The sequence below is a fragment of the Oreochromis niloticus genome, linkage group LG6 (genome assembly GCF_001858045.2).
Source record: "Oreochromis niloticus isolate F11D_XX linkage group LG6, O_niloticus_UMD_NMBU, whole genome shotgun sequence".
NCBI classification, from domain to species: domain Eukaryota; kingdom Metazoa; phylum Chordata; class Actinopteri; order Cichliformes; family Cichlidae; genus Oreochromis; species Oreochromis niloticus.
In genome coordinates, this window is record NC_031971.2 from 15,172,214 (window position 1) to 15,199,084 (window position 26,871).

At 40.5% G+C, this 26,871-nt stretch overlaps 1 protein-coding gene and 2 long non-coding RNA genes across 3 annotated transcripts; 1 reads left to right on the plus strand and 2 right to left on the minus strand.

Moving 5' to 3' along the window:
* Positions 1–1,388: 1,388 nt before the first annotated feature.
* LOC112847024 (uncharacterized) lies at positions 1,389–3,593 on the minus strand. Its single transcript, XR_003220301.1, has 2 exons — positions 3,474–3,593; positions 1,389–3,395 (listed from the first exon to the last, which is right to left on the minus strand). It is a non-coding gene; the product is annotated as an uncharacterized LOC112847024 (long non-coding RNA).
* Positions 3,594–5,189: 1,596 nt separating this feature from the next.
* On the minus strand, positions 5,190–7,372 carry LOC102080459 (uncharacterized). Its single transcript, XR_003220302.1, has 3 exons — positions 7,310–7,372; positions 7,097–7,230; positions 5,190–6,268 (listed from the first exon to the last, which is right to left on the minus strand). It is a non-coding gene; the product is annotated as an uncharacterized LOC102080459 (long non-coding RNA).
* Positions 7,373–9,601: 2,229 nt separating this feature from the next.
* On the plus strand, positions 9,602–26,598 carry marchf1 (membrane-associated ring finger (C3HC4) 1). Its single transcript, XM_005469834.3, has 8 exons — positions 9,602–9,677; positions 12,191–12,591; positions 19,261–19,311; positions 20,549–20,622; positions 22,195–23,013; positions 23,167–23,347; positions 23,457–23,601; positions 26,276–26,598. The coding sequence occupies exons 2-8, from the start codon at positions 12,505–12,507 to the stop codon at positions 26,596–26,598; spliced, it is 1,680 nt and encodes a 559-aa protein (XP_005469891.1). The 5' UTR covers positions 9,602–9,677; positions 12,191–12,504.
* Positions 26,599–26,871: the final 273 nt, after the last annotated feature.

The window sequence follows — 26,871 nt, forward strand, 5'->3', positions numbered from 1 at the left end:
CTTCGCCGCAGAGCGTGTTGTAATAATTTGCATTTAATAAAGGGATTATTCGTGTTTACGAGGATTACCCAGCCTGCTTGAACACACCCCTGTGAGAGAGGCACACACAGACTGGGTGAGCTCTCAAACTGCTGCAGTACCCTGGCACGGCTGCAGGTGAAGCTTGTTCTTTCATTGCGTGAGAGCCATCTTTGGTTACTTAAACAGTGCAGTGCATTTTTACATTGTATGAAGTGTTTAACAAACAACAAAATCCCCAAGCGAGCCCAAGATAACATGTGAAGATAATGAGTTGACATAGATAGAAAACAGAACGGCTGCAAATCCACTTTTGCTGTGGAAATGACTGAGAAGGATGAGCATTTATCTAAACTGTTTCTTTCTGCTTTGATAAAACAGCATCAGGATAGTGTGCTTTATGTGTTCATGTGTGTGATGGAAACCATTCGGAAAGTGGATTTACCTTTCTGAATGTAAAGTAACCAAAATGCAGTCTTGCTAATTTGTATCTGCGCTAAAACATCAGCCTCTTTCTGGATTAGAGCAAGAATTTTATTAGCTGATTAAATACTTTTTTGTCAGTATTTTCAAGCAAAAAGTCTCAAAAATTTTAATTGGACTGCTGAAGTTGTAAAACTCAAAAGTCTGAGTTTGGGCAGTTTGTCCAACATGGCAGTAAACGTTAAAATATTTTTTTTGACATTTCAGAACCATGATGTGACTAAATGAGAAAAAGTAGCTGGTAGCAAATTATTTGCAGCCTTATGTGTGACCATTTTTTGAAACATTCCCAAGTACCAGCCCCGTTATTAATCCCGTCGCTCAGCGTGCTCACATTTTAGTCTAATGTGTGCCTGAACTCAGCAGGCAGTGTGCTCTGAATTAGTGTGCAGCTCAGAAAACAGTTGGACTGCAGGGCTGCTGTTATTATGAGTGTACTGACTTTACAGCATCTCCTCCCCTCCTCTTAAAGTTTCACTTTCTTCTTTCCCTCTGTCATCATCTCCTGACTGGGATCAGCAGATAAGGAGCTTTCTTTATCTCTGACAAAACTTGCTCGGAAGAACAGTGCCCCATAAAATGCCCCTGTAACTTTTAGACTCAGGTGATCATTAGTACATATCATTAAAACACTGAGATGGTAATATAAGGTACATGCTGTAGATGGGTGACCAGTAGAACTTTTTAGTGAGGTGTTTTCCCCATTGAGGCTCCAGATCACCATTCTTGAAAGTCTTTTCAACTTCACTGGAGGCATAAACAAAAAACAGGTCGATACTGATGTTTAGCTGATATGGCAGTACAGCTGTAGATTTGATGATGGTTGAGGATCTGGTGATTCTCTGTGCTACAGTTTTTAATTTGCATTAGAAATAGAACAAAATACACCCAATAAACTTTCCATCTTTATTACCAGATTTCACAGTACCATTCATACACAGCTGCCTTTTACATTAGACACAGTTATATTAAAACGTCATGAGCAGCAGGACTGCTCAATGGTAATATTGAAATATTTCATGACCAATATAACACAGCATTATGATTTATCAAGGATTTATTTTGCTAAAAACAAAGATACCAGAACCAGTCGGTTTAACGGAAATATTTAGTTATAAATATTTTTCATCGTAGGTTCTCAAATGTAAATATTTAGCAGTTGGGCTACATGTTATGATAGAAAGCTGAACAGATTTCCATTTTACACATTGCTGGTTGTTCAAGAAAGACAATGTGAATGAGTTCTGAATTTCTGGGAAATTTCTGGGTAATATGATACAGAATGGATTAGATGAGAAAATAATGAAGGCTAATATAGGCATATAGGTTGTTATAAGCCTTGTTGCAAATACTGCTGGCCTGAAAATATGATTCGGTCAATTTAGTGATGGGTGAATGTTCAAAGACAATGTGGTTCAACAGCTAAGCTGATATTTACAGTTAATATTTCTTTGTTTCTCTGGCACAGAAGAGGGAATGAATACCAAGAAAACCAAAATAAACAGAATAAAAACAAATATTGGCATTATAAGACATTATAAGATTCACAAATAGTCCAAAGATTGCGTATAATTATGACCTCCTTGTGCTTTAAATGGAAGAGTTTACGTTTGTTTCTTTTTAAAAATGATCACCCCTCTCGTTTGCATGTGAGATGTTTCTATAGTCTAAGGTCTTCTGAATCAAAGAGCTGACGTGATGGCCAGAGCTTGTGTGGGTTGCTCTGTTTCTCATTCAGGAGCAGAGTGTAGGTGATGAAACGAGTGGTCATAGTTGAAATGTGCCGTGATGTCTGAATTTGTAGGGGTGTGTCTTTGCCCTTGTGTCTGTGTGCACGGGTGTGGATTGTGGCCTGTTGAGTTAGTTCATTGACCATCATTAGAGTGATAGTGGGTCTGTTGTCATGCCACAATATCGTCAGTGTTAATGAGGGCTGTAGCCATCCAGCCAGAGCTTAATTACTCTGAAGACCCTTTATCTCTTCAACAGCCCAATACTAACCTCAATGGCTGCATATACACATGAACAGGAGTACACACCCAGTACACACACACACACACACACACACACAGGATCATCATTACACACCAAAGACGCTGGCTTTAAAAAAAAAAAAACTTCCTCAGTTGCTTTATTCTGGAGCTCCTCCTCCGCTTCATGTCAACAGCTAGACAGCTGACTCCAGAGGAGTGACGGAGGGCTCAAGGGTCGAGGGGCATTCTCCACAGGGAGCAGCCTCTAACCCCCTGGGATGTCACCCCACGAGGGCTACAGGGGCCTAAAGTCACTTGGTTTGTTAAATCCTAACTCAGACATCACGGCTTGTCAGAGATCTGTGCATCAGTGTTCGGCTCTGTCTGGTTCTTCAGCTCCCGGCATTTAACTCAACCTCCTTTTCCGTGGCCTCAGTTTAGAATTCAGCTGATGCTTTTTGAAAACTGTAGATGGAGCTAAAGAGCAAATTATCATAGAGGAAAGAAAAGATGTGGTGTTACAGTGGTAAACTGTACAAACACGATCTTTGCTCTACAAGTTTAGCTAATCGTCCTCTCCAGATACCTAAACAAATACGCTGAGATCACGTTATGCTACTAGCAATTTGTGTTATACTTCTTAATGATTACCTTATAGCGATACTCATAACTCATGAAGCTGTATAATTAATAGGGTACAAGTTTATTGCCACCTTATCTTTATTGTGGGAACCTACTGTAATGGGCATTGCGTCAACACTAATCCAAAACAAACAGAACAGTAAGCGGTGTTTTCAGTTTTGCCTTCACTCAGCTGAGGTTTATAATGTTTGCTTTATGCGCTCTGTCCAGCTTCTTTGATGATCACTCTCTGCTTCCTGTTACATGGCTGCAGTTTCTTCACTTGATAGACATCTTTTTCTGAGATAGAGCATAGATAATCAGCGTTAGAGAGGCTGACGTTGGTCTCTGTGGTGATATCAGAGGTTAAATGTGTACCTGGCTGGGCTGCCTGTGGCTGAAAGCAGACTGAAGCCAAACTGAAGAGAGAGAAGATGATGAAGGCAACGATGATGAAGGTCAGCTCAAAGCCAGTGAATGGCAGTTCCATCTACACAACTATACAACACAAAACAGGACTTATTTATACAGAGAAATGAAGAAATTACTCTTTGCCACAATATAGCTTCACTGTATAATTTTATGCTCAGGCACAGACAGAGCTACCAGCCTACAGCCTCGAGGAGCATATCAGGTCACATTTCACTGCGTGTTATACCTGTATAACCATGCACGTGACAAATAAAGAATCTTGAATCTAGCTCACTAAACTTCTTGCTTCTAATTATACAGTCACCAACCACTATGTTGGGTATACCTGTTCAACTGCTTGTTATAGAAAATATCTATTCAGCCAGTTAGATGGCAGCAACTCATTTAGAAATGTAGAAATGGTAAAGATGACCTGTTGAAGCTCAAAGTGAGCATCAGAATGAGAAAGAAAGGCGGTTTCAATCTTTTGGAATGTGTTATGTTGTCAAATGGGGGTCTGAGTATTTCAGAAACTGCTTAAATGCTGGGATTTTCCCACACAACCATCTCTACGGTTCACAGAGAATGGTGAGAACTTTGAAAGAGATGAGCTACAGCAGCAGACTTCTGCCACTTCTGTCCTCTAAGAACAGGAGTCTATATTTCACACGGGCTCACCAAAATGTGACAGTAGAACATTGTAAAAATGTTGCCTGATCTGATGGATATCAATTTTAGCTGCAACATTTGGGTCACAATTTGGTGTGGTGTGAAAGCATGGATCCATTTTGCCTTGTATCAACTGTTCAGACTCCTGGTGGTGGGAAATGTTTTCTTGGCACACTTTAGCCCCATTAGTACCAACTGAGCATCTTTTAAATGCCACAGTCTCCCTGAGTATTTTTGCTGACCATGTCCACTCTTTTATGATGACAGTAGACCTATCATCTGGTGGCTCCTTTCAGCATGATAACACACCATGTCACAAAGGTCAAATCATCTCAAACTGGTTTCTTGAAAATGACAATGAGCTCATTATACTCAGGTGGCCTCCACAGTCACCAGACCTGAATCCGATAGAGCACCTTTGGAATGTGGTTGAACGGAAGATCGGTATGTGCAAAATATCAGCTGTGTGATGCTATTGTGTCAGTATGAACCAATCATTTGTAAAATCAATGTCAGGTTGAGTTAAAGCGGTACTGAAACCAAATAAATACTAAAATGTACCTAATGAAGTGGCAGTGTATACTTCTAAGATTAAGTTATGGACTGTGTGTATTCATGAAAATGGAGCACATTTTTAGATATTAAACAGTTTAATTCTCTGTAAACTGTCCAGCAAATCAGGCGTTTGTTTATTTTTTTTACTGAACATTTAGACTTGTAATTTACCCGGTTCATTCACAACCACTACTAAACTCACATGTGTGGGGCAGAAGACCAGTCCTGCTGTAAATGAGTTCAGAAGACGATTTTTTTTTTTTTTTTAAAAGGCTTTTGCAATCCTTCGAGTGCAGTTCTGCATGCACTGCCACCAGAGGGCCTTATACACTTGGAACTGGCATTACATTTGAGACTTCTCTGCTTTATATTCAGCTTGAAATGTGAGAATTCACACAACCTCAGCAGTATCACCTGCTGGGTTTCTTAAAGTTAAGAAATGTACAGTGGTATCGCAGTATGAGTGGCAGGCTGAAACTCCAGGCTGGGCTCCCATGAATAAAACAGTCCGTGTGAAAAATCAAAGAAAAAAGTACAGTCACTGAAGTTTCAGGGACTTTCTGTGAACTTAACATCAGTGAATACATTTTGAATCTTCAGCAGAGTTTCAGAATCAAACATCCTTTATTTTATTCTTTTTGTTTTAACTCTTTAGCCATCACGTGTCAGGTAAACAAAATAGTTATAGATATACATGTGTATGAAAACACGGCTGTCAAACAAGAGCTGGTGCTGAATAACAGAGAGAGCATTTTTATGTTGTCACAGACAGGCTGAATGAATCAGTGTAGCCGACCACAGATGGCCTGTGATTCCCACATTTTTCTCTCTGTAAATGTAGACATTCATATCGCTACCCTTTGAGCCTTGGCACAAGTGATTCATACTTCTCATTTCAATAGAGTGATCAGATGGCTCACTCAAAACCTGCCAAACACACCTTTTGTTTCTGACCTAGATTTTTCAATTGCCTCCCAGTGTCAAAGGTAACCGTCAGTGGGTAGAAGAAAACGTCCTTGAACAACTCAAACAGGAGGTACAAGAAAAGAGTGAAGAAGAAGAAGAAGAAGAAGAAGAAGAAGAGCAGGCACGGTTAAGCTTTTAAAACTTACTGGTAGAAGAATTACAACAGCTGTTTTCAGATCTGAAGTTAGATAAAACACTTCTGTCTTCACACTCTCACAGAGAAAGCAGGCTCGAGATACTGTCTTGTCACTGTTTGTTAAAGCAGGCGTTTCTTTGTTCAGTCCTTCTTTTTTGCTTTCACAATGTGCAGTGTAGGCCACTCCTCTGTGGCTCATCCTGGAGGCTATTAACGCAAGATCCTTTAACAAAGTACACATGCAATTGTAAATGTGTTCAGAGGTTACCAGTTCAACTTTATTCTGGTAACAGACAGGTTCGCACAGGCGGGGGGGGGGCTTTGACTGTCACATGCTCAGAGGGCTGTGTTTCCCTTTTGAATCTTCTGTATCACAATCATGACCCTCATCAAAGTCAGACAGTCAGCACATCATTTTGTGGTTTTGTGTTAGTCTCTGCAGAAAATGGAAACAGAAAGTTATTTCCTTTGGCTTTTCACCTCAAAATGCAATACTTTATCACAGATCTGGTCCCATAAAATAATAATGATTTAAAATTAATGTGATGCCAAACAAAATAGTTTGACCGTCTTTCATGTTGTAGGCTATTAAATAAATGTTTAAAAAAGGGACCTATCATAGTGGAATCTTAGAATTAAATTTAACAATGTATGTAAAAGTATATACATAAATCTAAAAAATATGATTTATACATTTGATAGAAATTGTGTGAAGCATCTGAAGCATTCTCTAAGTGGAAGTATAAATGAAGCAATGGAGAAAAAAAATATAATACATTTAATGTAATAATAATTTAATATCACTAAAACATAAAATATATAAAACAAAGCAGCAATTCCAGTCAAAGGAAGTAGAAATGAAATACAAAGAGAACAACATTTGTGTGAAAATAAGGTTAAAGATAACGCTTCAAAGCTGAGGTTGATAATTAGACGGGTTTGTCTTGACAGGGGCAAGATATAGAAAGGTGAAAATACATCACATCTGTCTCAGTTATGTAGAAATCCAAATCTCGTTAAACATGTGCCACATGTGCTTAATGTTAGCAGAGTAGACAAACTTGTCTAAGTTGATGACAAAAACTGAAGAAATCTCCTATATGTATGAATGTATATATGTATGTATATATTATTATTATTTGAAATGTGTAATCATTTTTGAAGTATTTTGGTGCTCTAATATTTTGCTATTTTACCTAAGTGTGAGTGCAGACGTTAAGTCACAGTCAAGACATTTGTGTGTGTGTGTGTGTCTTAGTCGTACCATTTGACTGTCCGCATTCCTCACTGAGCATCCCTCCAAGTGTGAAGAGGGCAAAAACCAGGAGAGAAAACACGATGGTTAGCATCTCCAGCTCAGTTAATGAAGAGGCCATCTATTGACGCCTGCTCCCACAGCTGAACATTGATAGTTTCATCAGTGAGATCACCCAACATCATATGACACAGCAGTTTAAAATGAGAGAGAAACACTTACTTAGCGAGGTGAAGGAGCTTGTGGATGTTGATCATCACGCAGCAGCTGCATTACACAACACACACACGCACACACACATATACACTTTATGTTCTCTCTCTCTCACTCTCTCTCTCTCTTTCTCTCTGTGTCATGCACTTGCAAGAGCTGTGAAGAGCTGACTTACACGTCCCCTCTCAAGTTTAAGTGAGATCATATTAACCGTAATTATTAATGGTGCCCTGAGCCTCCCCTGAATGTGTGTGTCCGTGTCTGTGTGTGTTTTACACAGAAAGTCCTAACTCCAAAAGCATGCATTTTGATTTCAAGCGTGTTGCTTTTCCTGGGTTTGGGTCTTAACAGTGAGATGAAGAGCTTCGTGTTTCTTTCCCACCATGAAGACATGCCTCAGTAACTGAAACTTTCTGTGGAAGAAAATGTTTTTTCTCAAGGCTTGTGATGTGGTAAAATTGTACGCTGAAACCATGGCCGTCTTCAGTGCGAGCATCCAGTAAACACATGCTTGGATTCTTTTAAATGTACACTGACAAACTGAAGCTTTGCAGACTGTACCTGATAAAGAAATAGTGTTTGGAAAATTTGGAACCACAAAGAGTATTCATTCTGATTACCATTGCCATTATATGTTTTTGTGGTAATGTTTATTTTAGTATGTATATGTCAGTAAAAAGGATGTGGGTGGGCATATCTAGGACATTTCTTTGACCACTTCTTCTTTAAAACCAAGGCTGTCACTGCTCTTAGCATGCAGTCGATGTTCTTGTGGTACAGCTCATTTGCTTTCAGCAAAAGAATCAGGAAATAAAAGCATAAGAACAGATAGTTCGAGCAGAGATATTATAGGAGCAATAATCCTGAATTTAAACCTTGTGGGGGGTACTTTTGGAACAGCAAAGATGGTGGTAGAAGCAGAACAGGAGAATGAAAATGAAGGTTTTAAGATTGTATCCCAGGGCCATAGTCATCAAAATCAAAGCAAATGTAACTGCTGATTTTGTGCATTCAGCTTTAATCTCCTAAAATTAAAGTTAATTTAGATGGTGCTTTAAAATAAATGCACAAATAAGAGTCAGGAGGGGTTTCGGGAAGGCTGACACTTGCTTCTTGACGAACTTTGATTAATGGGTCACTGCTCATGAAAATCATTCCACACATGAGAAAACAAAGAGTTTTTAGGAAATCCTGCAGTCTGGAGAAGTGAGAAACTAACAAACTGGAGACAGAAAGTTTAAGTTCAGTTCAACCAAAGCACAAGAGCATGTTCATTAAAGAAAGAAGGATTTTAAAAGACTCAAACCACTTAACTTATAACCTATAATTATAAATAAGGTGCTGTAATCCCAATGTAGTTTGGATGTAGAATATAGTTTTGAATGCTTTAATTAAAAAACACAACAAAACACAAAAAACACCTTCTTTTGAGAATAAATGCTTGCTGATTATCCATAAAAAGCCAAACATAGAACTATTTCTATGTCCCCTGAGATGTGCAGCTTGAATGCTGCTATTTGTAATCTTCTGAATTTTATTGTCCATGTAGGCAGTTTGTGAACTCCACACTAACTCTGTTGAAAAAATGGTGGCATGCAGTGAAATACTGAATGCAATGATTCTGCAAGTCTTAAAAACCCTGTATTTGGTTAGAAGGAATGCAAAAACAACGTCTTTAAAAATAAATCTTATTTCTTCTTCTTATACTTGATTGCAGCTATAGTGTGTTAAACTACTAAAATCCTTATAAAAGTGAGTGTCTCGTAATTTTACAGCTATTTCAAAATACCTTCACGCACATGCATCCATGTGTAAAAATACGTTTTTATACAGCTCTGGGCAATCCTTTGAAAAAATAAATATACCCCATGTGAGGCAGCATAACATAAGCAGCATGGAAAGTGATAGGATGACAGCATCTGCAGACTGTTCAAGTTTCTTTTAAGTGTTCTTTATTTTCTGGCGTTGCCTTTCAACAATTGTTCACCAAAACATAAGAGCCTGGCAGTCAAAATCTCACCTGCTTTATACAGAATTCAATTTACATCTGAACCTCATTAACCTCTACCATTGAGAAAACAGGGTAGACTAAATAACACAGTCTAGACAAAGAAACAGGAATAAAATCATTCTTCCACTTAACAAACTCATTTACCCAACTAAACAGTTTGAAAAGTCAATCTCTTCACACAGTCCGACTCATGAGTTTATTTTAAAGGAAATAAACAATTTTACTCAAAAGAAACACCCCTTCATTTTCGTTACACCCAATTGACATGATCAATAACATCATATCCTGTAAAAACAGGAAGTACTGGGGCGGCCCTTCCCATATACCTGTTTCACATATAGGACCTGCACAAAGGAACACACAGTGGTAAATATAACCAAGCTACATAAACAAATGAAAGATTCAAATCAACTAATGATTAAGTGACATTTAGCTTTAGGAACATTTGCACAGATGTAATGAATGTAACCAATGCTACCACAAACAGAGCCGGGATAGTATGCAGAGCCGAGGTTACATGTGCTTTGTTTACATTAAAGCATTATGATTGACTATAAGATAACAGAACACAAAATAACAATATGTGCAAGTGAGCAATGGTAAATGAATTCAGTCCTAGCCACTTTGTCACACCCCATGATTCAGTAGCTTGTAAAACCAGCTTGAGCAGATATAACTTGAATTTTGTGGAGAGATTTTGACCTACTCTTCTCTTAAATTCAGTTCATTGAGGTTTGTGGACATTTGTTTATGTGTTGCCAGTTTGCGGTCTGGACTTAGGCCGAGCCACTGCAACACCTCTGGTTTCCGTTTTTAGACATTTTGTCGTAGATTCGCTGCTGTGTTTGGCATCATTGTACTCTTTGGTCCGGTCACAGAGATGACCTCATATTTGACTCTAGAATACTTTGGTATTGAGAAGAGTTCATGGTCAACTCAACGACTGCACGGTACCCAGCTTTTGTGGCTGAAAAACAAACCCAAATGATCATCTCTCCACCACCATACTTGACAGCTGGTGTGAGCTGTTGGTGCTGAAATGCTGAGTTTGGTTTTTAGGCCGGTTTGGTTTGGTTTGGTCTTGCAGTTTTCTTCAGATGCAACTTTGCTAGGATAAGCTAAGCTAAGCCATGCTGCCATGTTCTTTTTACTGAGAGTGAACATTTCCAAACAAGCCATACTTAGAGTCTGTAGAGTCTGAGATGTAGCTCTTAGATTTCTTTCAGTATTGCATGGTTTGACTGTGCAATGCTGGGATTTGCTTGGACGTCCGCTCCTGGGGAGATTGTGGCACAAACTGTAAAAACCTCTGCTTTGATATAGGTGCTCACACAGATCATCATGTAAACAAGTTACCTTTGATTAGTTTTTCTGCATAAAGTCGTAAAGTAAACTTAAAGCTTGCAAGAAAATTCATAAAATGTAGTTTTCTTTGCCCCAAAATAAGTCTTTCAAAAGGCTCCTCTTTACCCTCATTTCTTCTCCTATTACAATTCAGGATTCTTTGCATGCCTTGTCTTTCATAATATCTCTGAAACTGGCCTGCCTGCATTCCAGAGCTGTCACCCACTGAAAAAACATTTGGAGCATTACAAAATGAATAATACAACAAAGCAGGCTCTTACCTCCTGAGCAGCTGAAATCCTGCTGCAACAGTGCAAACCCATTTGGACTCCTTAGCTCCCAAACACTCAGAGAAGGAGAAGAGGTGATGCAACACAGTGGTGCCCTGCACACTAATGGTACTCCATATAGTCACATATGATTGCTTATGAGCTGTGCACCAATAACAAGCTGGATGGTGTCTCTTTCTAGCCCAGAAATGGCTGTTCCATGATTTCCTGACTTTGATTTATCAGAATAAAGGATAGCTTTCCACTTCGCCTCAGTCCACTGTAACGCTGACAACGGATGAACATTTTTCTAATTCACTCATTCATTCATTCTTAATAATATTGCAGCTTCACCTTACAATATAATCTAAGAAAACTGGTTCAGTCTTTAACCAAGAAGATCATATGAAAGCGTATTTGTTGAGTTGTGATGTGTCCTCATCAAAAGCCCAGATTAATTTGTTTGTTTGTTTAGGCCTACTTTTGAGGGTTTATGTGTAACCTGTGAATACTGAGGTGCTTTATTTATTTTTTAAATGTGTCACATGTATGTTGTAACTTTTTGTCTCACAAAGTAGTTTGAGCTACTTTTAAAAAGTAGCAAGTTGCTCCTAGTTTATCTCCTGGCTGTAGTTTCTCCAGTACTACCTGAGCATGTCTGTGAAGATGCCCCTGCTTTTCAGTAATCACTTTCAGTCACACATTTTCCAGTTATATCAATCATAATCCTCGTGACCCGAGACCATGTGAAATAGGATTACATCCTTGCCACCCACACACACACACACACACACACACGCACACACACACACACACACACACACACACACACACACACACACACACACACAGACACACAACCACACACACAAACGCACTCTTTGAAGTGAAGACTGATATGGCTGGAGATTTCGCCTCTCATAGCGAGTCAGATATTAATATTTGTTTTGATTGGCTAACATGACTGAAGGAATGAGGTGTGTGTATGAGTGAGTGCTGTCCATGTGCACAAGTTGTGTAAGCTTATTAGCAGCACCACTGGTCTGAGGAGGAGATTGAGGTTAGTCTAAGCCCTAATCCTCGTGGACCTTATGCTTGTTATACAGCAACAAAATCCTGGCCCCTCCCCCTTTTGCAAAGACACACAAGAACACACACACACACACACACACACACACGCGCGCGTGTCACAACAACACAGTTTCCCTGTCTCCTTGTTTACTGCTCAGCTCCATCTCAACTCTTCCTCTCTTGTCTCGCTCTCAGCAGGAAAGCGAAAAAGGTGGAGGAAGAGGAGGAGGTGGTGGGCACTGTGGAGTAGTTTCCCAGTCGTCATGACGACCTCACACCCCACCATCCTGCTATCTTCTTGTTACCACGGTGACCTGATCCCGTTTCATCTCCGCTCTTCTTGATGATCCGGATTGGCTCGATAAATAAGTGCGATCCGGGAGTGCCTCTTCCTATTTCAGGAACGAGCTTGTGGACGCGAGAGCAGATCCCACGCAGGGACGCAGATTGGAGGACAGGACTGGGAATGCTGTGGGAGTAACTCCGGAGCGTTGCCTGGAAACAGCAGCATGCCAGTACAACAGATAACTGTGGTTCCGTCCAGGGACATAGCCAACAATGGCAAGAGCGCTCTTCGCTCCAAAGACAAGACCGAGGTGAGTCTCTGACCTCATAACTCAAAATTTCACTAAGGGTAAGTAAAGGCTTTGTGTGACCGTTGTGTTGTTGTTTTTTTGGTTAAGGCTTAAAAGTTGCATAAAGTTGGTGATTTAAGATTGCAAAAAAGTTGTTTCTGTTGTCAGAAGGCTGATGTAAATCGATTCAGTATTAATCTTGTGGACATTGTCTGTGTGTGTGTGTGTGTGTGTGTGTGTGTGTGTGTGTGTGCTTGTGTGCGTGTTTTTATCAACCTCCAGTTTCAGTTCCCAGGCTTTTCAGCTCACTCGCTAAACAACACACATGTACAGTATAGATGTATCACTGATCCCTCACTTGGGGTTTGGTGCTTTCAGCTTTGAGGTAGAGTCTGACATCATAGCTATCATATCACAGACTGAAGGATTAAATTACATCACATCAGTTCACATCAAGTAAAATATCCCACAGTGACACATCATGGCACACACACAGCTGTAGGAGCTGCTGGAGCACAGTTCATATACGTAAGCATTTTTCATGCAGGAGAGCTCGCTAAACAAATTGAGTGGTCAAATTCGTCATCTTGATATTTAAGCTGTATACAATTTTAATATGGCATCAACTTATCCAAAATAGCATTCCATCTTAAAAAAATCCTTGATAGCTGCAGTTCTTCAGTTGTTGATTAAAGTTTTCCACCATGAGAGGAATGGTTACATAATGTCAGGAATGGGCCTAAACTTGACCTCACTTCACTTCATGGTATGCTGTGGTACAAAAACTGCATCTGGTCACGGGTGATAAAGTCAGATGCATAGCATAGTGCTGTATTTCTCTGACAGTACTGATAAAGAACAGGATGAGTATAATGCCCATACATTATCTAACAAATAATACTCATGCATAATTTGTTGAATGAGTCTTCCCAGGCTAGTTTCTTTGTTTTTGATATCTCACTAATCATTACAAATCTGCTTATGAAACGAGAAATTGCTGGCCAACTCTGAGTTTGAAATAGCTGCGCCAGCTTCCTCAGGTTGGTGCAGTATTGTGTTTTCTTCTTAATGTTGTAGAGCAGTCCCAAAAGTATACAGACTTTTGGAAATGTTCATCATTTCATTACATTGTGGGGGTTTTTTTGTTTTGTTTTGTTTTTTGCAATTTTCCTCTTTTTTCAGTTGCAGCTGAAAACAATCCAGTGAAGAAAATACCGTTAATGGACTGAAAGTTAATCTGAATAAATCAACCATGATACATCATGTGTACCATTACTGTTTGGTTACACCAGTGGTTTAAAGCTGGATTGGTGGGGCACACCCACCAGAGGTACCTTATTCTGCTTCTATTGCAGAAAAGCCTGAAATAACTGTAATATCTAAACACTGGTGTTTGTACAGTAAGCTGTTCTGATCTTGTTTAAAAATGTATTCTACTTTTACCACAGGGATAGAATATTATTTTTGCACCAACAGTGTGATTCCTTGTTAGTGAGCTCTTAGCCAAAAACTTCTTGGGATGCAGAGTGTCCTTAAAAGTTTGAGGAAAATGGATAACAAAAGAGCAGAAGAAGAAGTGGCAGGCCTAAAAAGCTATCTGCAACAGATGAACACTATCTGAGAGTCATGTACTGAAGAAATAGGTATTTGCTGGATTTTTTTTCTGACACAAAACCTGAGAGATGCATCCGGACCTTCAGCAGATCCATCTACTGTTGGAAGGGTGGCTGTCAAGAAGTCATTCTTTAGGAAGGGAAATGGGAAGAAAAGGTTGAGGTACATCAAATTGCAAAACAACTTCACTGAAAATCAGGAGCAACAGGTCTCATGGAGTGAATCCAAATGTTACATTTTTGGTTCAAATTATCATTACATAAGGAGGAGGTCAGGAGAGCCTAGGGCCATTTGTAATGGTGGAGTTGGAGGCTCTATATGGTTTTGGGCTGCATTTCAGCCAGTGGTGTTGGAGATCTTGTCAGAACTGATGAATTTGCAGTACTGCATGAAATAAATGGAAATACAGTATATGAAGTAAAAACAGAGTTTGTACAATTTTGGCAAGCTTGTACGTCAGAATTTGGTATAACCACTTTTGATCATCAGCACAGCCTGAACTCTCTATTTCTTCTAAGTTTTAAAGTCGTCTTCGGGTATAGTTCTCCAGGCTTCTTGGAGGACATTCAGAGCTCTTCTTTGTATGTTGGCTGCCTTTTGTTCTGTTCTCTGTTGAGAAGATATCACGCTGCTTCAATAATGTTGAGGTCAGGGCTCTGATTCATGACTGATGGTGTTTTATCGTCTGTTTTTCTATCCAGGTATGTTTTTACTGCATGGGCAGTGTTTTTGGGATCATGGTCATGCTGAAAAACGATGCTGTTGCTAATCCGACACTTTCCAGATGGTGAAATGCATAATTGTTACAGTTGGATTTCCATGTTTTTAAATGCTATGGCTTGTGCTCGTAAAGCACTGAAACACTGTTCCTTTCTACCATATTGATCTGCATCTTAAGACGATCTGTTTATGGTTGATATTTGGCTAAGGCTTCAACAAAAAACAAACAAAAAAATATGTTGTTGGAACAATCAGAACTTGATAATAAAGTCAGGATTTGCTGACAGTTGTTGGTCAGTTTGGTCTGTGACTCTGGGTTTCTTATGGAATTGTATCTGTTGTTTTCACCTGAACTTTCATTGTGGCTCAGTGAACACTTTGTGTTATAAAGACATGCTCTGAGGTTGTTTAAAGCTGAGATTTTGTCAAATGCACCGCTTTCAAATCTAAAGTGTGCAGCTGCAGGGTCATGGCTGGTTGTCTAAATGTGGCTGTAGGTGTGTTTGATCGTATGCCAAAGTACAGAACCAAAATACATCCCTCAGTCCACGCTATATCACTTAATCCCCTCTGAAGAAACATGCACATGTCCACACACAGACTCGCCAGAGTCTCTACTGTGCATCAGAGCCAGAGTGCCAACAGAGGATTCGAGGTTCAGGTGAGCGACAGCAGTACGCTACCTCTGAAACTTCACTTCATTACTGAAGAGCTATCAGTTATAGCTTATAGAAGCTAAACCTAGAGGAATTATGTGTTTTGCTGGAGTCTTATGATGATCAGTTTCTTATTGCCCTGTTTTGCTGTGGCATTTAAAAGTTGATGCACTTAAAAAATTAGGTGGACTTAGGAGTCCGTGTATTTTCTCTAAGAATTCATGACCAAAGTATTTTTGTGTGTGTGTAGCCCTGATATTAGGAATTGTAGAATAGCATTTAATCCTCTGTCTTTGAATAGTATATTTTGAATCTTTGTTATGTACCAGTGCTATGAACACAGTCATTATTATGTTATTATGGTGCTTTATGCTCGTCTGCTAAGGGTAAAGCTTCTTTTTGCTCTTCTCTTGATTAACATTTGTTGTCACATAGATGTATTTCGAATTGATGTAATGTCCTCTCGTTTAGAAAGGCAACAAACTATTTTACATATTCACACAATGAGCAACCTAGAAAACGTCTATAAATACACAAAGTGTGACTTTGTCTGCTAGACTGCTGTTGTGCAGTTAGACACATCTCACCCCTCCATCATTTTGTGTAAAGCATATTGTGCACATGAGCTTTATAAAAGACAGGTTAACTTATCTGATTGGGTCTGTGCAGTATTTATTTGTAGGTGTAGGACAAACTTGGGCTGCCTCCCTTGTTTTTGGCCTCTTTTCTTACCTGAGAGGTGCTTCTTCTTTGTTTGTATTTACACTCCATCAAAGGAAGCGTGCTTGAACTGTTTGGGCTTTGTTGGCCTTAGAAGGGTGAAAGACTCAGTAGCAGGGTATCGATAAGTTGTAGCAACTCACACATGATGTGTTTTGGAAGACTGAGCTTTATCTATGAGTTAAGGTTGGTCCCAGATGTGTTTAGCCTAGCACAGCACAAAGACTAGAAGCAGGAGGAAACAGTTAGCCTGGCAGGCTCAAGTCTGTTTCCTGTTGATTTCTTTTTTGTTGGTTGTGTTTTGGGGGTAAGCATTAATTTTAATGGAAAAAACTCCAAACAAAATCAAGATCTCATTATTTCCTTTCATAGCTCTAGTCTTTGATCACCCACTTCAGGGTTTTTTGGGGTTTTTTGACGCATTGAGGTTTACCACAACACAAAAACACAACCTGACTGGAAGGAATTACACGACTAACAGGCATCAGTAGTTGTATCTTCTTAGAAATACCCTTTTTGTTATGAAACTTTGGAAAGATGACGTGAGTAATTATAACTGGTCACATACATGTGAACACGTGTCCATCTCCTCTAAAAGGCAGAGGAGTGTTTGCTTCGACTCCAAGCAGGACTGCACTGATTTAAAAGTGGCCATCAGAAAATCCCTTGATCAGCTTACATGATGCAGTTCTCTGCTTGTCAGTGTCTCTTATTTATTTCAGTGATTTTCACAGAGTGTACCTACAACTGTGGCTGTGTGTGGGCTGATGCATGCAAGCTCAGGTTTTCCTATTTTATGTCAAGTATTTAAAAAAATAGATCTATGGAAAAACCACCCACATTTAACATTTCAACTTTGAACTCCACAAACATCCTGTAAGATACATAAAACTTAACAAATTTAAGCCCTGTAATACTTTCATACTGACAGGTGTTATAGATATCCTACTTGCAGACATCGATGGTGGAGTTTGTGGTGTTACTACCTTCACATATATGTGCTGTCAGCTGCTGTATTTTTGTTTTTGTTTTTTTGAAACCTTTCTTTGTTTATTAGTGTCAAAGCCATCAGGGTTGTGAAATATTTTAATAGTTATTACTCTTGGAAATCCCAGCAACACAACCGACTTCATGTACTTTTATAATTTTTTCCCCAAACTAATATCTGTCATGTCCAAAGCGGGGTCATACATTCAGACAAAGGTGGGTTTTAATTCCCTCTGAATGCAGTCCTAATCTGAAAATCATGTATATTGCCACAATTTAAATTCAGGGAGACTTTAATATTTAGCTGCATTAACTCATGTAAGCCCTGGATAGAGACGTTTGAGGAATGAAAGTATCTTCTCGGATTTGAATTAACACCTCAGTGTAGACAATATGACATTAGGATCAGATGGGTACTGGTTTTGGGAAAAGTTGCAGTTACATCTTTGGTTTCAGGATTTATTGACAGAATGAAAAATACAGCCAGCTTTATCCATGATTTCCATTGTTTTATTAACTCCTGCCAGTTCATTCTCCACTGCCCACCCACTGCAGTACCAGACAGTTGGTAGGTTATACAGCTTGAGCTCATTGCATGCATGATACTTGAAATAGTATCCAGCAAATATCCGCAACAAAGCCAGATTTAATCCCATAATGCAGGTGCAAAGGTCCATGTGGTTGAGGATGAAAGTGAACCAGAAAAATAACTGCTTGCTGTGACTGCTTCGGTTCATCTCCGTTACTTATTCAGCAATCTGTAGCTTTCCCAACTCACAACCAGCTGATTTTATTTAAATTGAGCGATGTTGTTGATGTGGTTCATATGTAAACTAGAAGCTAGGTTTCAATGATATGATGGTAAGAATTTTGGGATCAGGCCAAATTATTTTCAAAGTGTCTGGAAAATAATTTGGCACCAAATTATTATGGAGAAGATATTTTCCTTCTTGGTGGTTCACCAGCTGGTCGACACTTGGTAACTCCCACTTGCCACCATCTCATTGGTAAGTAAAGCTGCTGCAGGCTGCAGATGTCTGCTGGCGAAGCCCAAGGTCTAATAGGTGAGTTCAGACAATCAGCGCTCAGGGCAGATTCTAGAAAAAGTGCCTTAAGTTGCCTTTAAATAGAGACACATTGCAGAGCAGCATCTTGTGCTCTTAGCGGGACAACCAGGTAATAGGATTGGCTGGCTTTAGCTCAGGTCACAATGAAGCAGCAAGGACATGAGGCTGTGCACGACTCTTGATGCTGGATTTTCATCGGTAAACACAGGAGGACCGATCAGCGCTGAATACCTGCTGGTGTTAAAAGCAGCTTAGTTTGATTAAAGGAGTTTTGTTTTTATTGCAGATTTAAACTTTAGTGTCTTTTCTACAAAAAGTGCAGCCACATTTCTCACCTCGCCTATTTTTGGAGGTCTTGGTGTTGGGTGGGTGGGGGCAGGGGGAAGATTTAAACTTTAGTTTGAAAGTTAACAGCGTGCCTGATGTGTGTAATCATTTGATTTAAATTATAATGATAGCAGTTTGAAGGTGAAGCAGCCAGGTGATTTAGAAGTTATTGCTAAAGCTATTATGTAGCATTCATTTCTCAAAAAAAGGAAATAAACAAATATAAATAAAAAAAACCCTTTTGCTGCTTTTCTGTGCATTAATATTCACCTTTTTGAACTTGATATGGGCATATTTGAGTAGTTTAAAAGACTTTATCTATCATTTTCATACACACAAAGAAAAAAAAAGCAGCAGCAGCTCTGCAGCAGATTGCACTAAAACATATTGGGGTGAATCAGCCATTAGCTGAAGTCGACACAAGGGCTGTAAAATATTGTTCCAATATGATTTTATGGTTCTGTCTGGTGTTGTGTGCCAAAGAAATCATTGGTTTAAAAGCCTCAGGCTCCACAGCTGCTGCGCACTATTAAAGCATCACATCCTTCAGCGTGTTTATTGGGCTCTAATGATTTTCTGTCTCTCCATCTCCCCTGCAGGGGAGGAAGGCACCTGGGCGCTCAGGGAGTCGATCCAGCAACATCTCCAAGGTAACTGTTAAATATCGGTGCTTAAAGCATTAAAATCAAGGTCACAGTTCATAGTGTACGGTAGCATTGCATAGGAAAGCGCAGTTTGATGTGCGAGAATGTGGTTAGGGTGTGCGTCACACTTAGAGTAGAGATGGATGTTCACAGAACATCAAGTGCACACTGATGCATGACTCACACAGAGTACTAAATTATCATCTAAGCTCCATTAGTTCAGATTTCTCATATAAACATCAATCATCATTTGAAAAGCTACAGATCACTTCATTTTTTTAATCACATCTATAAGTCTTTTCTATTTTCTTTTTCGCACGGCCTTCAAATAAACCCTCACGCTGGTTTTTAGCAGCACTAGGCAGCTGTTTTTAACAAAAACAATCTCAACGGCTGAAGACTCTCTTCAGTACATTCTGATGAATCATCTGAGACTAACCCCGATTTGAAAGTAGAAATCATAACACGGAAGTTAAGTTTTTTACGTGACGAGAAATGCAGCTCAAAAAACTCTAGTTACTCTACTTTTGCCAGAGGCGGAAATAAGCCGTTGTTTGTTCACATATTAGCTAAAAGAGTTTTAAAAAGAGGCAGCGATTTACAGTTTAATATGGGTGCATAAATGAGGTGCAACCTACTCAGTGTCACTGATTACTGAATGCAAGCACAGTGGAAGAAAACTGAAAAGATATTAATGACTTTTCAAACATAATATATGAAATTATCTAGTATTATGTTAGATGCCCTATGGTCTACAGTACTAGGACATCACTCCCATTCCTGGTGATATCATAAAAGTCTGAAGTTCACTCATTAACAAACATTTTTGCAGTGTGTAGGAGAGAATCTAAAAGAGCTGTGCTCACATTTTGCAGCTGTTGTCCCTCAGAAATTAATAATTCACCTTCAATTTTATTGTAGTATTTTATATATATATACTGTCTATATTTTATGCATTAGGTAAGTTTAATGCTCAGTACCTACAGTAAGAGTTACAGTAAGGGGTCAACCACATGACAAATGACAGTACATTAAGGAGTATGTTTGATACTCAAGTCTTAGGTTTTGGGGTATTTCAGGAGTACCTTCTACAAAAAAAAAATAAAAAAATAAAAATGCACCCACATTTGAGCACCAGTAAACATTTACTGGCACCTGATTCATAAAACAATGTGTGATTGGTTGTTTAATAACTCATGAGTAATTGTAGAATGCACTAAATAGAGGATGTTGGTTGTTGCAGGCTAGCAACTCGACTGCAGGGCTTACTACAGCCTCAAGGACATCCATAACACCATCCGCTCAGGACATATGCAGGTAAGATTGGCTTCTCTTGCAGTTACAGTTACCTGGGAAGAAAGACTCCATTCCTTGACTATCTGCAAATATCTGTTCAAACATCTCTTTTAAAGCCAGGAGCAGCCAGGCTTCTCTCTGTGATATTAACATGCACACTTCTCCTCTGAGTGGGAGACTGAATTAGCATGGTCGGCTGCACCCCGAGGGCATAACAAACTTAAAATGTGTGCTGTGGCGCTCCCATAGCGCAATCAATGGGGGGAAGATGACTGATTGCAGAAATGGAAACCTTCAGCTTGTCATACCCACTGGTGCCGTGTTGGCCACACTGACAGGCTCAGTCCTTTGGCTTCATGGCCAAAATGAGGCTGTGTGTGTGTGAGTGTGTGTGTGTGTGTGTGTGTGTTCAGTCCACGTTCACTGCCTGCTTGTTTGATTATTTAGCCTGATCATAAGCTTTAGTTTCCATTCTGTTTCCTGTTATCCATTTCCTGTTTTGCAGGGGCAGTTTCTGTCCAACTACTCTCAGCTTCAAATGAAACAGAAGCTGTGTTAGCAACCTCTAACAGCAAATAACTCTTTGCTATCCACATTAATTAAAGAAGAATGAGATATTCAGTGACCATAATGTGTTTCCAAGTATAAGAAAGAAATCATGGGCAGCCCTGATTCTGTCACTTAGAAATTAACCTGAATGAGAGCAGAAAATATATAAAGAGAAGTGTCATTTTACCGTAAATACACCTGGTTAACTGATCATCAGCAAGTGTGCACCTCTATAAAAGCAGAGGTTTTGGGAGTTTTCTGCTCTGAAGTATTCAGGTGTGCGTTAACACAATATCGCAATCTTCTACACCAGAAAGCCTGAAAAAGAAAAGAATCAGTGTTGCAATGGTCCAAAGTCCAGACTTTAACCTTACTGAAATCCTTTGGTGGGCCTGTAAGAGAGCTGTGCATGAACAAATGCTGACTAACCTCAAGGAACTGAAGCAACACTGTAAGGAAAGGTGGGCGAAAATTCCTCCACATTGATGTGAGAGACAGAAAACCATTGCTTCGAGTTATTGCTGCTGAAGGTGGTTCTACAACTTACTGAATCATGGGACTTAGTTTCTTCATTTTCGTTAAATAAATAATGATACGTGTCATATGTTGTTCTTCATTTCAGTACAAAATATTATTTTTATTATATCCTGATATATAAACTCTTAGAATTGATGTGGGTGTCAATTCTGCAGGATTGTTCAGAGGAACAGATGTGGTGCTTTGGAGTCTTACAGGTCACTTTCTTTCATTTCTATGGCTAATGTATCGATGGACCTGTTCATCTTTATTCTCAATCTGTATGATTGCATAGCACGAGTTAAATCCTTTACTTGTTAAGTAATCGAAATCAAAAATGGTAGCATAAATTGTTGCTAGTAAATTGACTTAATCTTTAAAATCATGCAGCTATGTTTCAGCCCATTGCTTTAGTTATGACACAGTTATGTTTTTCCATCTTGTTTCACCTTATTTCATCTCCATCTGTGTGTGAATGTGTGTGTGTGTGTGTGTGTATGTTTATGTGGCATGTGTGTGTGTGTTTAGTTCTGGACAGCTGTCCCGCTTAGAGGAGGATGCGTCTGAGTCACGCAAACACAAAAAGCACACACACAACTCCTCTGCAATGACAGTCACTGGCACCACTCTGGGCTCATCGGCTCAGGCACAAAAAAAGCAGGTGAAGCGACGTCACCGCCGCAAGAGAAGCAGCTGCACGGCCATCGACTGCGTGGAAACCAATGGCAAGCAGGACCACAACGACCGGAGCCTCAGCTCTGACCGTAGTGAGTTGGGCGAGAAGAGGGAGCGCTCCTTCAGGAACCGGAGGGATCTCCCACCTCGCTTCCGGTGCACAGGTGCGCCGCCTTCAGACTCCTCTGAGGATGAGGCGTGCCGCGAGAGCCGCAGCTGGAGCAAAGAGAAAGCCAGAAGAGCGCGCCGCCGCAGCGGGAGCAGCCGGGACAGGGAGGTGATAAACACACACAAAGGAGGAGAAGACAAAGCCGAGATCATGGAGCTGCAATCTGTGGGCTCAGATGAAGGGAAAGAGAGTCAACCTCTGATGGAGGACAGCAGCGGCCTTAAGAAGCGCCACAACCACGGGAGCTCGGTGAAGAGAGACAGCCATGCATCGCAGAGGGATCGATCGCAGGGCAGAGATAAGGATACGAAGAGCTACAAATCACAGAGCCCAAGAGGCAGCTCCTCATTGGCCGACGATGGCGAGGAGCTCATCACCAAGAGATACCAGGAGAAGGGGTCAGGGGGCGGGGACATGTCAGTGCCCACACTCCAGAAACACTGTGATGCGAATGGGAACACACCGCATCCCTGCTCTGATGACTCTGAGCTGGAGGTCTGCAGGTTAGTTACACGAGTGTGAAAACTGATCATGTACTGACACCAAGTTTATCTTCATTGCCCAGATGAGGCCAAACAAGCAAAGCCAGAGAGAGGCACTAAAATAACACGGTGCAGAGACTGCAGGTCATTTCTCCTCCTTATGTTTGTATGCAGGATCTGCCACTGTGAGGGGGACGACGAGTGTCCGTTGATAATGCCCTGTCGCTGCACGGGAAGCCTCAGTTTTGTTCATCAGGCCTGTCTCAACCAGTGGATCAAATCCTCCGACACTCGCTGCTGTGAACTCTGCAAATTTGACTTCATCATGGAGACGAAGCTCAAACCTTTAAGCAAGGTACGCACACACTTAGGTCTTCCTGAAAAGCGTTAAGCGCTGAGATATGCAGGGCAGTTCTGAGCGTGTTTCTTTGTCTCCCTCCTGTGTTCGCCCCTCTTTCTTCCAGTGGGAGAAGCTACACATGTCAAAGAGCGAGAGGAGGAAGATCTTCTGCTCAGTGCTGTTTCACCTGATAGCGATAGTGTGTATGTTGTGGTCCGTCTACATTCTGGTGAGGAGAACTGCTGAAGAGATCCGACTCGGAAAGAACGGTCAGTGCCTTCCCTTCGCCTCCCCGCCGCTCACACGCCAGAGTCAGGCAGCACGCAGTATATACGGTCCCTGTGGTGTCTCCTTCACATTCACTGTTTGCATGTGAACACGTGTGTCCACAGTTACATGTTGGATACTATTTCTCACCACATGTAACATAAACAAAAAGCCTTCTTTTTTATTATCGTCTACTATGATCTATGTGTAGATCTATATTTATAATTCTCTTTCTGAGTTAAAACGTTTCTTTGTCTGCGGATATTTTGTCTTTTTTTTAAATTAGAATTATAATTGATTGTCACGTTTCACCCACTTATTTTGTTCACTTTCTTTTTCTGGGTGTGCGTGGCGTTTGTTAATACACCGTATGAGCCGTAAAATCCCTCAGATTTCACCTCTTCTCTTATAGAATAACTGACAAATACACAGAATTAGTAAGAACTCCTAAAATACGTGCATTAATGTGTGGGTGTTGATTTCCTTTTCATTGATTCATTCATACAGATGGCATGAATGAGTGGAAAGGAGTTTCCACTCATTCACACCGAGTAGGTTTAACTTCTTTAATGTTTCTTTTCTGGTGTAGTCGGTTACTTATGGTTGGTATTGATGTGGGTGGAATGGATTTATACAGGATTATACCATGCAAAGTGTATTAGCTTCAACTCTACTGGAAGAAGACATTGTGCATAATCCACTCTCCACATGCCCCCACAGCACCCCACAGGGTGCCTTTAACCTGTAGGTATGTGCACCTGCCTGACTCTGGTTAAGTGATTTTAAAAAGTTTCGCCTGTTTGGGTATACTAGGTACATTATATATTAGGTGGTTTACTGTGATAGTCGTCCCTAAAGGTCTCTCTGCACATTAGATGTCCTGCTCTAGTGTGGAAGACGGACTTTTAACGTTTAGTTTCTCAGACACTCAGTTTATACCATGTTCATGTTTGAAAGTCTCAGAGTAAATGTGTGAAATTGATCTGTAGATAAATTGTGTGTGGGTGTCATAATTATGCTGCTGAACTGAGCATGTATAGCAATTCTTGTGGTATGGCATCATGTGGCCAAGCAACTACATCGCGCTTGCTATAGTCACTGGCCACTTTATTAGGTACATGTGTTCAACTGCCAATTAAAAGAAATATCTAATCAGCCAATCACATGCCAGCAACAGTGCACTGAGGTAAGTAGACATGGTCAAGATCACCTGCTGATGTTCAAACTGAGCATCAGAATGAAGAAGTAGGGCCATTTAAGTGACGGGACGCGTCATGGTTGTTGGTGCCAAATGGGCTCATCTGAGTAGTTGTGCAGCGGCTCTCTGGAACGAAATTCCTTGTTAATGCCAGAGATCAGAGGAGATGGGCCAGACTGCTTTTGTCCCCTTATGACAACAGTGTGCACATCTCCTGATAACACACCATGTCACAAAATAGTCAAATCAGTGTATTAACTGTACTCAAATGGCCTCCACAGTCACCAGACCTCAGCCCAAAAGAGCAGCTTTGTGATGTGGTGGAACGAGAGATTCACATCACGAGTGTGCAGCTCACAAATCTGCAGCTACTGTGCGATGTTGTCGTGTCAATATGGACCAAAATGTGTTTCCAGCACCTTGTTGAATCTGTGCAATGAAGAATCAAGGCAGGTGTACCTAATGAAGTTGAAAGTCAGTGTTAACGAATATAAAAGAGCTTTTAGTTTAATATGTCATTTTTGTGTTTCTGGGGAAATTAACATTAACTGAAAATGTTTCAATTTCATTATAATCAGATTTTTATTGCATTAACATGCAGTAAAAGTCAGTGTTACCTTACTGAACAGAAGTCTTTGCATTTTTTTAAGTAAACTGTCGACACTGGCCAAATTGTCTTTCTAGGACTGTTTGTTTGCAGGAAAATCTTTGTCAAGTCTGCAATGTGTTTACAGGAAGTTATTTGGACAAAGGTGACACGTTTTTTGGTAATTCTGAGAGAAACAGCTACCAGATTTATTGGAAAGTGAAACCCAAAGACCAACTGTCTGAACAGACAAGGTTTCAGATGTTATACTTCAAAGACGGGAAGGTTCCCAACACAGCCTCAGAGTACAATCTCTACAACATTATAATAATATATTTTTTTTTAAAACAGCCGGATGGAGAAAATCACTTGGAAACTAATGCAAAAGTAATTTGCATGGTACACTACTTATAACTGAAATCTGTGACTAGAGGAGAGGTGAAATGGAGATCTCTCAGGAATGTGAAGATGATGCGATTGTTGATCAGTATCCTCTGATCCACGAGTTATCCTTCAAGTCACAGTTAACACCCCTCAGTGCTCTTCTACATTCATGGTTGTGTTCAGTGGTGGTGTGTGTCGTGTTGTGTTTACAATGTAGGACGTAAGAGTAGATGCAGAAAAATATAGATATTCTCTTCATACATATGAGTTATAAAATCATAAGCATTAATATTTAGAGTATTTCTACAGTGTTTGCACAATAGAATAGTTTTCTCCAGAGATTAAAAAGAGAAATCGCTCTTGATTGCAGCCGAATTATGGAGAGTTTCTCTTCTGAAGTACTATACACCGCAGGGTAAGCACAGCTCTGCACATGCCACCATCATGATCCCTCACACGTCTGCGAGGGGCACTAACAGCTGCTGTGTGTGTGTCGGTGTCCTTTCAGGTGTGCTGGAATGGCCCTTCTGGACTAAGCTGATTGTGGTGGCCATCGGCTTCACGGGTGGCCTCATCTTCATGTACATCCAATGTAAAGTCTACCTGCAGCTGTGGCGCCGCCTCAAGGCCTTCAACCGCATCATCACTGTGCAGAACTGTCCCGAGAAGGACCTGCACAACCCCCAGGCCTGGCACAGCACCATCGCCAATGGCAGGCATGAAACCGTGGAGGTGCCGGTCAGCCAGGCCCTCGCCCAAGCTCCGGCAGCGCCGATGGACTCTGACACGTCGGTGGAAGCCGCTGTGGCACCGGCGCAAAACCCCGTTTGACTTATTTCCTCCCGCTCCGAGAACAGTCCCTAATCCCACTCTGCTCATGGTAATGTCGTGAGCACAGTGAGATTTGGACTTGTGCGGTGTTGTAATGCTGTTCTCAACTTCCGTGGGTGCTGCTGGACAAACGAACTGATCCGGTCCTTCAGTGATCCAGAAAAGTTGGGGTCAGAAGGGCTTCACGAAGAAAGGAGGAGGGGCAGAGTGTGGAGAGAGGACAGAAAACAAAGCCATCGGCACAGAACGCTTGTAAAGACCGTGTTTTGTGGT

Coding starts and splice junctions, on each gene's coding strand:
- marchf1 (XM_005469834.3), top strand. CDS start 12,505: ATGCCAGTACAACAGATAACTGTGGTTCCGTCCAGGGACATAGCCAAC. Junction 20,623..22,194: donor TCCGCTCAGGACATATGCAG/GTAAGATTGGCT, acceptor GTGTGTGTTTAG/TTCTGGACAGCTGTCCCGCT. Junction 23,602..26,275: donor GATCCGACTCGGAAAGAACG/GTCAGTGCCTTC, acceptor GTGTCCTTTCAG/GTGTGCTGGAATGGCCCTTC.